We start from the raw sequence: 11,752 nt of genomic DNA, 5'->3' as shown, positions 1-11,752 counted from the left end.
CAGTGACCTCCGTTTTCCCCAGGATACAGTCAGAACTCTTTGTCAAGGTTTACCTGCCCTGTGTGATCCAGCCCTGCTCAGCCCTGACTATCTCTCCAGCTTCGTTTCTCCTCAACCCCACCCCTTTCATCCTTCTTAGGAGCGACCTGAAGAGCTTTCTTCTCTCCGTGCCTCATTCATATTGTTGGTTTTGTCTGGAATCCTTTTTCCAACCCCCTTGCCTCCCTAACTCATTTGTCAAGCCTTACTTTAAAAGACACTTCTTCCAGGAACCCTTCCTTCACTCCCCAAGTCCAGTTAGGCCCCTCGCATATACACCCCCCTAGCTCCCTACACTTTCCCCAACATAGCTCTCTCACACTGTATTTAATTGTTCACTTAATTGTTCTTCTCCCCCAACAGACTGTAAGAGACAACAGCCGGTGTCAGGGCGGTGAGGTGGGGAAGCAGAAAACACGTCTGCTTGTTCACGAACGTTCCTCCAATGTCCAGCAAAAATTTGGTCCTTAATAAATCCGCTCATCATTCAACAAGCCAACAGATGGAACAATGTTTGCTTGCGCTACTGCAGATGCTAATTCAAACTTTGGGACCAGGCAAGGCATTTGGCTCTTCGTTTTATGAAGATCAGAGAGAGGGAGCGCAGTACCCAGCTGACTGACCGAGAGAGAGAGCTCTGTGGTGGGGGAAGGCTGCTGTGTTGGGCCCTTGTGGGGAGTGTGCTTTCCATCTGATTGCCTTTCCGCATCTGCACAACTAACTTCCCCCATGGGTCACGAGTTTTTCCAAGACTGACAGGAACCTACCCTGAAAAGTAAAGGAAGTTCCCTGCGTGTTTCTTAATGACACCTTCAAAATATTTTCAACATTCCTCAGTTTAAAGGTCCCAGGACTGAAATTTTAGATGGTGTCGAATTCCCCCGTGGAGATGCTGCTGGGCCGGGCCAGACAGCTACCTCTCCCACACCCGCTTCATGAAGTTGGGATACGAAAAAGAGCAGTGGTGTTTGGGTCAGGCAGGCAGTAGTGCAATGTCTCCAAGTAGCTGAGTCAAGTTCAGCGGAATCCAGCTCCCTGGGGAGGCTGGAGGGTAGCTGGGTAGACTGGGTGAGTGTGGTGGATTGGAGTCTTGATCAGCAAACACTCCGGCCCTTCTTCCACCCCTCCGGCCCTTCTCTCTCCCCACTGCTGCTGAGGACTGGGTGTACTTCCGGCCTCACTGACTTTGAGCTTGGCCATGTGACCTGTGTTGGCCAATGGAATGTGAGCAGACAGGGTGTGCACAGAGGCGTTAAATGTGCTTGCAAGGTTCTTCTCTCTTGTGCTCCTTTCATTCCTGAAGACAGGAGTATACACCAGGTCACCACTGTTCCTTCAGCCTCGTTCTCTGGATATACAGTTTGGATACATTTAGTTTGAGATGGCTACTATAGATCTAAGCAGAGATCCATGTGATTTGGAGTTCAGGGGGTCTGGGCTGGAAATACACATTGGAATCATCTGCAAATATGTGACATTTAAAGCCTTGAGACAGATGAGCTCACCAAGGTGTGAGTGTGGATGGAAAAAGAGTCCAGTCGAGTCTTGGTTTCCTTCAATATTTAGAGGTCAGAGAGATGAGAAGGAATCAGCAAGAAAACAGACACGGAAAAGCCAGAAAGGCAGGCAGACAGCCAGGCCAACCATGGGCCGTGGGAGCCCCATGGACAGAGGGCTCAGAGTTGGAGAGAGCTATCAAATGTGTCCGACACTGCTGATGGGCCCGTGAGATGAAGATGAAGCCCTGACCTGTGAGTTTAGTGACAGGGAAGTCGTAGGTATCCTTGATGAGAATATATTTTGTGGAGTCATAGGGGCAAAAACATCAACCAAGGGATTTGGGAGAGAATAAGAGGAGAGATATTTGCAAGTTAGACAATTCTTACTAAAGCTTGGTTCAGAAATGAAGGAGAGAAATGGGACTCTAGCCCAAGGGGGTGGTGGCATCCAGAGAGATTTTTTATGGGATAAAAAATAGTAAGTTTGAACGCTGACAGGAAGGATCAAAGAGAGAGAAGAAGTTGATGATGCAATAGGGATGGGAGAGTGTTAACAGCCAGTTCACCCATTGTACCAAGAATAAGGTCAGGGGTACAGCTTGCATGCAGGTAGGTGAGCAGATAGAGTGAGGGAAGCTTGTGGACATTCTCTTTCAGTTACATTGATTTTCTCAATGAAACGGGAACCCAGGTCGTCAGTAAGAGTAAGCAAGTGGCAGGTGAAGAAGAAAGTATGACAGAGTCATCTAGGAGAGTTGGAGAATGAATGGAGCAAGGTGTGCAGCTTAGATGCTGGCTAGCAGTGACTGTTCTGAGCACTTTGTACTGGCTTTTCTACTAAAGCCTCACAACAGCCTATGAAGTAAGCCCTATTATTTGCCCCATCTACAGATAAGAATTGAAGCACTAAGTGGTCAAGAAACTTGTCCATAGTCCCACAGCAGGAAAGCCAGGATTTGACTACCAGTGATCTGTTTCCAGGGCCCAAATGCTTAAGCACTAGGTTAGGCTGACCCAGTTAAACATGAAAGCTTGTCACGGAACTGAACTAAATAGAATAGAATAAAGGTTGAATTAATGTGTGTGGTGCAACCACTCTGTGTCAAGCTCTGCACTAGATTCCTCTGCAAAAACCCTTTGAATTGTGGTTATTATCAACCCCATTTTACTGATGAGGACATTAAGGTCTGGAAAGATTCAGTTGCTTGTTCAAAAGTTGAAGAGCTAGCAAATGGAAGCCCACACCATGTATACAGCCCACACACCCTGATTCTAAAGCCCACACCCTGTGTACAATGCCAAAGAACCCTTAGGATATGTGAGTGGGTCGACCTAGCTTAAGTTGCTTCATTAAGCCAAATACATCAAAACCCTCCCTACATCAGGCTGAGATCACTTGCAAACTTTATCCTGAGCACCTGGAGAGCTTGCGACATGGTCCTTACAGCAGGAAGAATTTAAAAGAAGATAACTTTGGGGGAATGCTTGTTGTTTTTCTGACCATTTTTGGATGCTTGATCCGTTAGGTGAGGAAGAGGAGAGCTTAGAGTTGAAGTAGATGATGGGAGTTTCGACATTTTCTTTTAATTAAAACTGTAATCTTTTATAACAGAAGCAACGATTCTGGTTTTTCAAGCATTTCCAAAAACCATTTTCTCAAGAAAGAGTGCTCATAATGTATCATCTTCACTGAACAGCCACCCACTTCCTCAAATGCAAGGAAGCAGACAGTTAAAAAAGAAACACACACACACACACACACAAAACCAAGAGGCAGCAGTTGTTTATCACGACCTCAACTCAGTAAGGCCTGAGATTCTTTCGAAAAGGAGCTTTGCTTCCCATGACGCAGAGGGAAGTGTCAACTGGGATATTTCTGGTAAAACTGAAAGCAAGAAAAGCAGGGTGCTAGCCCCTGTGGGACTGAGGGTGGAGGCTGGGGGAGTTTGGGTGCCATCCTCCAGTGACAGATGGATGGACCTTTCATCTAAGAGAAAGGAGGAGACACGTTGGCAAATCAGCCTCAAGCCTAAGATTGCTTGTGAAGCAATCATAAGGAGGAACAAAAACAGACACAAAAACAGAGGGAAAGAGCGAAAAGACAAGAAGGGCGCAAACTGTGACAGACTCACCGCTTCACTAACTACTCACTTAAACTGGAAGCAAAATGTCCCTAAAATTGCCAAGGAACTGGGATTTCAACCTGAAAGTGGAGGCTGCGAAAATAGGTATGGTTGGTGTCTTTTCGTTGCCTCTGTGATTCTTACGTATACTCGAGCACCATTTGCATGTTGGTCTGCAGGGAGCATAGTCTACTTAAAAATGGATCTCGCAGCAAATCTGAGTTTGAGGGACCATTTGCATTTAAGTTGGCATGCCAGGTCCAAGTTCTAAAATGCTGGGAGGGGGTTCTCTTTCATTTGGACAAAACAGTGGGATGGAACTCCTTGGTGTGCAGGATCTGGGGTACTTCGGATGATTTAAGGCTACAGACTACACACAAAACTGTGAGTTTTTAGAATATTCCATTTCCTTCCTGTTTGGAAACTCATCCATATTTTGAATGGTTCTGAACAGGAGCACAAAGACTAGAGTCTTTTGAAGTGCTCAATCTGTAAGTAAATTCAATGGGTATTCTGTTTTGTGAGCCCAGGAGTCAAGGTGTATTAAAAGGTAGTAGCAAAAGGTAGACAACAAAAACAAGACAGGAACATAAAAATGTACTAAAGTATAATAAAGACCTTACATAATAAAAATATAATTAAAGGAACAGAATGAGAGGGAATTCTTAGATGAGTTGGAAAAGAGATGTATTTTTTATTATTTTAAGGGAGACTGGCATATTTTCTGAGATAGTCTGGCCTTTAATCCATACCCTGTCCTTCTAATGATGATAGTGATACATTAAGTTTAATCTATATATTCGTTATGAAGTTCTTTACATAGATTTCTTCTATTGCTAAATTGGTCACAGTAATTCACGTCAGAGCAATCGGGCTGAAAACTATTGCCTACATTTATGTATCTCACCCATACATGAGATAACTTCCTTGATATTAGATATAGATAAGTATTAAGGTGTTTCTAACAGCTTGGAGGAATTTTGCTTGGAAAAAGGTTTAGATTTGAACCTCTAATGGGGTTAAGTGTGCTACTAAAATAAGTGCTCCATTGAAAAGTCACAAGCGGAGCATTAATGATGTAGGTCTGAGAAAGGGTTTGAAAGAAAACAGAGTAATCAGAGAAGCCATTTATCTTGATAACTAGGGGAGATTAGCGTTCCCTAATCAAGCTGTGAATGATTGTATGCTGAGGTCAGTTCAGAGAAAAGGTAGTGTTCATACCTCTTACAAAAGCAAGAGATTTTCCTCCTAACTATCATTGATACAAATGTACTTGGCTAATGCTCAATCTATGTCATACAAATTATATGGTTCTGTTCCTTTGAAAGTGTCCTGCTTCTACATAAATAAGGTCATTCTGCCTTCTCTCCACCTATGTTTGAACCTGTGTTTGAACACAGGTTATTAGGGTCTTACTCTCCTTTGGTTTAAAAAACAAGAAAGTTGAGACAATTAATAGTTAAATGATTTTTTTTCACAGATATAGGAAATTACCACACTAGAGCTAAAGACTGCATATACTCACGTCTGGGATTTGATTGAGTGAATTTCATGATTTTTACCAATGTTTCTTAAAGCATGGTCCCATAGATAACCTATATCAGACTCACATCAAGTGCTGGCTAAAAATGCAGATTTCTGGGCACCATCCTTACAAAATCAGAATCTCTGGAGGAAGGCCCAGGATCCTGCATTTCGACAAGCACCCCCCACTTTCATCCTCACCTGAGGAAGAATTCCTGCTGTAGGTACTGTGGTCTACGTTCACTAGCCCCAGCAGACAGTTTTCACCCATTTAGTATAGGGCACAGTGCTTGTTCTTAACTGGGCACACAATAAATATTTGTTGGCTGAATGAATGCTTCAGCCAACAAAAACAAGCAGATGATGTTATTTAGTATTACTTAATGAAAAAATAATAATAAGGACATAATGAAATACAGAGGAGCCCTTGTCATTATCCATGCTATCTATAAGTTTGTCACCCTGAAGGACTGGACTACAATAGGGTGCATTTATAAGTGTCACATGAACTAGAATTCAGATCATAATCTGAGTCCTCTGATGGGGGAGAGCCCTTGACTCAGTCACAGGACTTCCAGTCCCCTCTCCAGCATCCTGTGTCCAGGTGTAACTGTAGGAACTGGCTTACCAATATATCAAAGAAACTTACCTCTATTGGGAAGACCTGTGGAACTGGGAGTTATGTCAGGAAAGCTGACAGTCTGTGGTTTTAACGTTTTCTCAACCTAGATACCATTGACATTTGGGGTTGGATAGTTTTTTGTTGTGGGGCCTGTCCTGTGAATTATAGGATGTTTAGCGAATCCTTGGCCTCTACCTTCTAGGTGATGGTAACACCCCCCTACCACTACCAGTTGTGACAAATAAAACTGTCTTTACATATAGCCAAGTGTTCCTTGGGGATGGGGATGAGGGTAATATCTTCTCTAATTGAGAACTCCTGGAGTAGATGATCACCAAAAGGGTGGAATATAAGGTCATTTGGGACTAGAACCCAAATATAACTCATGATTCACTCTGTAGCTCAATTTTTTGGAGGCTTTTATTGAGATCTGTCCTCAGGGAGCCAGGCCATAGCTTAGGAAGGACACTAGAATGGGCACTTGGTGAAATAGCAAGACACTGACCCAGAATGTGACCCAGGAAAGGGGCCCTAGCTTTTTTTGATGAGCTATGCTTCCAGTTTCCCCAGAATCTTGTGAGCTGGAGTGAAAGTGAAAGTCTCTGAGAGCGAGGGGAGGGACTCTCCACTGTACTTCCATCTCAGAGCTGAAGAGGGTCTTGCTGGATGGCAGACTCACCTGAGTCCACTACCATGAGTCTGACAGATTTTCATGCAGTGATGAAGAAAAGTCACAGAACTTCCTGCATCTGACCTATTGATCCTGGCAGGAATAGGGGTTGGAAGAAAAAGGAAAATGCAGAACAAACAGTCTTGACTTGAGGTGGAGCCAAGAGCACACACTTCTTCCTTTGATCCTTTATCATTTTCAATTTTAGAATCATGACAGCCTTTCACTGCCTTCACGCAGTTACTCAAATATTTTGCTCGTTAATTTATGTGCCTTTTTAACTGAATTGTCATCACTGGAGGACAGGTCCAGACTTTCTGGACCTCCAGCCCCAGGTTACAGGGCTTTCTTGAAAGAGTTACATGGCTTCCCAATGACCAGGCCAGTCTACTTGAGCACATTTTGTACCTTATTTGAACACTGAAATGCTGGTTCCCCAGTTTCAGGAGAATCCTGAAACTATATAGCCCATGGTGAACTGATTTGTGTTTGTTTGATGTTCAGCTTTCGGAACATCAGAAAGTGGTGAGTGCTTTCTTTACAATTCATTACCAAACTTACTATATGCTAACCAGACCAGCCTGGGTTATGGACTGAATGTGGTCTGTTTGCTGTGCCCAAAGTCTTTGCTTTCCATGAGTAGCCTCCGGTCCCTGATAGATAAAGGTCCCCGATAGATAAAGGTCCCCACACATGCAAGTAGAGTCACTGCTAAAAATACAAAAAATTAGCTGGGCGTGGTGGTGGGCACCTGTAATCCCAGCTACTTGGGAGGCTGAGGCAGGAGAATTGCTTGAATCCGGGAGGCGGAGGTTGTAGTGAGCCACGATCATGCCACTGCACTCCAGCTTGGGCGACAGAGCAAGACTCTGTCTCAAGAAAAAAAAAAAAAAAAAAAAGAATATGAACATGGCCTTCTATAGACAGTGAACAGCTACACAAGGGAGCTGTTCCTTCCAGGGCCCACTCTATTTTTATGCAGAGGTTACATTGCCATTGGTTGTTTAAGTAAAAATGTCTGTCCATAATGTTGCTGTTGACTTAACATTTAGGCATAAATTAAATTCTCTCCACGAAGTGCATGCTTCCTGCTGCCCAGGCCAACAGCCTTCTGGCTATTTGAGGAAAAAGGACTGATGTCACTCACCTCTGGGCCTTCTGCAGCAGCAGCAGAGTGGGGACCAACCTAAGTGGTGATGGGAAAACAGGACCTGGTTTTATATCCACTCATGCACAAAATTCCCCCTGTACATGCCAGATGAGGTCAGCTTAGATTCTGTACTTTGTCTGAGACTGTGCACTTGGATTGGCAGAGGCTAGCTTGATGGTTCTTGGTGCCTATGTGTCTGAAACTAGGCCAGGGTTAAGATGCCCAATGGCCCTGGCGTGGGTATACATCACTATAAGTCACTTCATTAATGGTAGTGCTGCCATCTCCCTGTCTCACACCTCACAGTTATGAAGCATCTTCATGTAGCATCCAATGGGAGAACTCTATGGAGACTCCACCAGCTGGAATGTGGTCCTTTTGAGTAAGGCCCACTGTGGGGGTGTTGGAAAGATGCTGGGACCAATTGAGAGAAGTAAGTTGATGAAAATGGTCCTATCACACACAACGCAGCTTGAGGAAAGAATCTTGCATGAAGGTGCACCCCAGTCGAGTGGTCTGAACTTGTGTTAAGATACAAGAGATGGGAGGGAGTAAAGAGCAGAAGCAAAGTCCCACTGGTGGCCACAGCAATTGAGACCAAATAGTACCTGGAAGAGCATGACGGAGAGCCACAGCGAGGCACAGGCAGATTGTGGGGATTCTGTCACAGAGGATGGCATGGAAATTTTGTAGAGTCCCCAGACAGGAACTGAGATACAAAAGTTACAAAGAGAGAAAATAATTGACATTTTTTGTGTTATGCTTTACTCATCATCCTCTTTCTCTTTGAAAGCTTGTTTAAAAACCAAAAGTCACTTTGCAAAGAAAAAAAAAATGATACCAATAGGTCTGGCAGACCTAGAATATAACTTTGTCTTCTTTGAGGGACTGCAGTGCTTCCTCATTTCTAGTAAGACAGGAGTGCAACTTACTGTGTTCTCTTTGTCTTGGCTGCCAGGAAGCTGAGCTAAATATGAAATATGAGGACAGTCCTGTAGGGCATACAGTTCAGTGGGGGCAGAGACAAGGAAACAACTGCAAAGCGGTGAGAGAGGTGCAGTGATGATGAGAACAGCTATGGGAGTCCCAGATGGTGCCTAAGAGGAATTCTGGCCCCACTACCCCTGTTCCCATCACTGCCATTCACCTTCTTTAAGATCTAGGTGCAGATGTTCTTGAGGGGGCCCCAGACTCGCTGTCTTTCTCACAGTGATTTTCCTGCACATTGTATCTACTTTTTTGGAGAAACAGAAGGCTTTATACTATGTATAGACCCTCTGCATGAAGGAATTAAATGGAAAGTCTTTATGATCTGGCCCTTCTTACCTGCCCACCTCTCTCTTGCCACCTTCCCTTCTCCTGCTGCACACTGGAGACTTCAGCCACATCCTCCCTTCTGTAGCTTCCAGCTCTTTCTCATCTGCCTGGAGCCCTCTCTCCATCTGGGTCTCCCTTACCACCACCAGTTCCTACCCATGCTTTGGTCACAATGTAAACATCTTGTCCACGGGGAGTCTCTAGGTCTTCTGATCACTGGAGAGAGAGTATAATAATCCTTTCCCAGGCCATTTAAACAGAGAAGTTTACAGCTCTCAATACTATGGACTTCCTTTTAGATAAGAGCCATGAACATTTCTGAACATGCATATATGAGTCAACCCCACAAGTAACTGATCCTTTGGCTTTTGAACAAAATGAGTTGTTCTTAATACGGTATGTAACACCAGCACTCTAGGCCCTCACTGGGGAGAATAACCTCAGATTGCCCAAAGAAAGGGGCTAAATTGTCCATTGACTCTTCTTGATAAAAATTGTGAAAGAAAGGAGGACGTGTGATATAGGAAAGTGTGCATGAGCTTGGGACTCTGCTTTAAGCAGTAGTGAATCTGGGGCAAGTTGCTTAGCTTCTACAAATGAGATAGTAACACATATGCTGAGAGGAAGAAAATATTTCATGCATATGACATATGTTAGGTGCTCAGCAAACATCTGTTTCCTTTCTTTATAGGCAGTCTCATTTCCAACCTCAGATCAGACTAGAAGCTGTACTTGGATTACATTATCTTGCTACCCTCGCAGAATAGGGCTCACTGAGTTGTCTTTTAATGTTATATCTTCAGTTTATAGCTTCCCTGCAAGTAATGATTTCATGAAATCTGCTCCTAATTGTACTGGAAAAATGAGAATGAAGAATGGAGAACGCCAGCAACTTCTATGTATAACTCTATGTGAGAAAGTTGCTTGGGAATTCAGTGTTCAGAAAATAACTTTGTCTTCTTTGAGGGACTGCAGTGCTTCCTCCTTTCTAGTAAGACAGGAGTGCAACTTACTGTGTTCTCCTCTTTGTCTTGGCTGCCAGGAAGCAGAGCTAAATTTGAAGCTGAGTCACAACTTCTAACGCCCATTTGATTAGCATACTTTTAGTCTTTGTCTTTGATCAGAGTTTATGTGTTCATTGCAAATAATTTCCATACTTTAAAAAATGTTATTATTTAAAAATATAGATGGGGGAGTCTCACTATGTTGCCCAGGCTGGTCTCGAACTCCTGGGCCCAAGCAGTCCTCCTGCCTCAGTCTCCCAAAGTGCTGGGATTACATGCATGAGCCACCACACTCAGCTTCAGATTTCCTACTTTTTAGTAGTGACTGAGCATTGCAATTTATCTAAGAAAGGTTCAAGGAATATTAAAATGTTGAAAGTTATTTCTTTTAGTTCATAAAGTAAAACGCAATTCCATGACCACTCATATTCTTTACCTAGAGTTACATAAAATTATGCAATCTTCAGTACATTCAGACCAGTCATTTCATTTCATGCACTCATTGAGTCACTCATCATGAAACATGTATTTGCTCACTTGTATGTGAGAGGTACTTAAGCAGCATTGCCCTGCTGTGCCTCTCATGCTGCAGGCACCCCTCACCACCCCTCCACCTTTCTAAAAGTGATGCTCAACTTTGCTACCACCATCTATTCTCCTTAAGCTGTGACTGACTAAGGTGACAGCTGCCGCACTGTCTCCTTTCCACGCCGTACTATCCATCCACCCCCAAAATATGCACACATGGATCTCAGCTCTGGATGGGGCTGCGATACCCCACTGCTGGAATTTTGGCCTATGGTGGCTGAACCATTTGCTTCCTTGTTGGTTTGGAGTTTCAAAGTGAAAGAGGAAGCAGTAAGATATAGAGTTCCTGAGTGTGATGTGAATACTTTTTAATATTTTAAAATAATTTTATAAAGTTGACAAAAAGAATTTTCTGACAAAGTGTAAACTAACCATAATGGAATGAGCCAGCTATCATACAGTGGTTAAAAAGCTGGCTTTGGGGCCAGAATGCCTGAATTTGAATCCCAGTATCATCGATCGGTCACTGTGTGACGTTGGTCCTCAGGTTTTCCAACTGTAAAATGAGTGCAATCCTAGTGCTAACTCATGCAGTTATTGTGAGGGTAAGAGAAGATGATCTATGTCAAACTTTAGCATAAGAGCTGGTATCTAGTAAGTGCTTCATAAACACTAGTAAGTATCATTATTGTTATGGACATTAGCTATAATGGAGATCTGATATCAGCTCCTTTGAATCAAGTCAATGGTGAAAACCACAGCCAGCAGTGCCAAGGTTTTGTTTGTCTTGATTAGGTTTAGTTCTTCATTCTTTTCTTTAGACATATGGTCTTTACAACATCTGCAGATATCTCCTTTCCTGCCCAGTGTCTGTTCCTGGCTCACAGCACACATGCTGATCTGCAGTTGACTGGTCATGTTCTGCTTCTTACTCTTTATGCTTCCAAATGCCATGTACTCACTTCCTTCTCAATTTGCATGAATTGTGTCAATTTTGTCTGCATGGCTATTCTTGTTTTCTTCCTTTTTGCTTTGTTTTGTTTGTCTGTTTTTGCCAGTTATTTTCCAAATAAGTAAAATGCCTGAGTTGTGACTTTCTAATAAGGATAATGATAGCTTCTGGTAAGTTTCCTGCAGAATTCCTGCCTTAGAAATGTCATTGTCTCTGTGCTATGACAGGAGCAGTTCCTCAAACTTTCCTTGCTTTGGGTAGGCAAAGAGTGACTCTGGGTTGTTTGCTGTGTGGAAGACCCTCCTCCATGACTTAGTGCTTCCT

The 11,752-nt window shown here is 43.4% G+C and overlaps 1 protein-coding gene across 5 annotated transcripts in view; it reads left to right on the top strand.

Annotated features, from left to right (window-relative positions):
• The first annotated feature begins 3,300 nt into the window (after positions 1-3,300).
• Positions 3,301-11,752, top strand: part of ARHGAP25 (Rho GTPase activating protein 25) — a 92,231-nt gene continuing 83,779 nt past the window's right edge. For 2 of the 5 annotated variants that reach the window (XM_063594895.1, XM_034953301.3), the window contains exon 1: positions 3,317-3,766. In XM_063594895.1, coding sequence (XP_063450965.1) covers positions 3,706-3,766 — 61 coding nt within the window. In that variant the 5' untranslated portion in view covers positions 3,317-3,705. Of the gene's footprint in view, positions 3,767-11,752 lie in introns of all 5 variants that reach the window. The other 3 variants (XM_063594896.1, XM_008956336.5, XM_003830920.3) reach the window with 2 other exon arrangements.

Source organism: Pan paniscus, chromosome 12 (genome assembly GCF_029289425.2).
Source record: "Pan paniscus chromosome 12, NHGRI_mPanPan1-v2.0_pri, whole genome shotgun sequence".
Lineage (NCBI taxonomy): Eukaryota > Metazoa > Chordata > Mammalia > Primates > Hominidae > Pan > Pan paniscus.
This window is presented reverse-complemented; position numbering and strand designations above follow the sequence as displayed.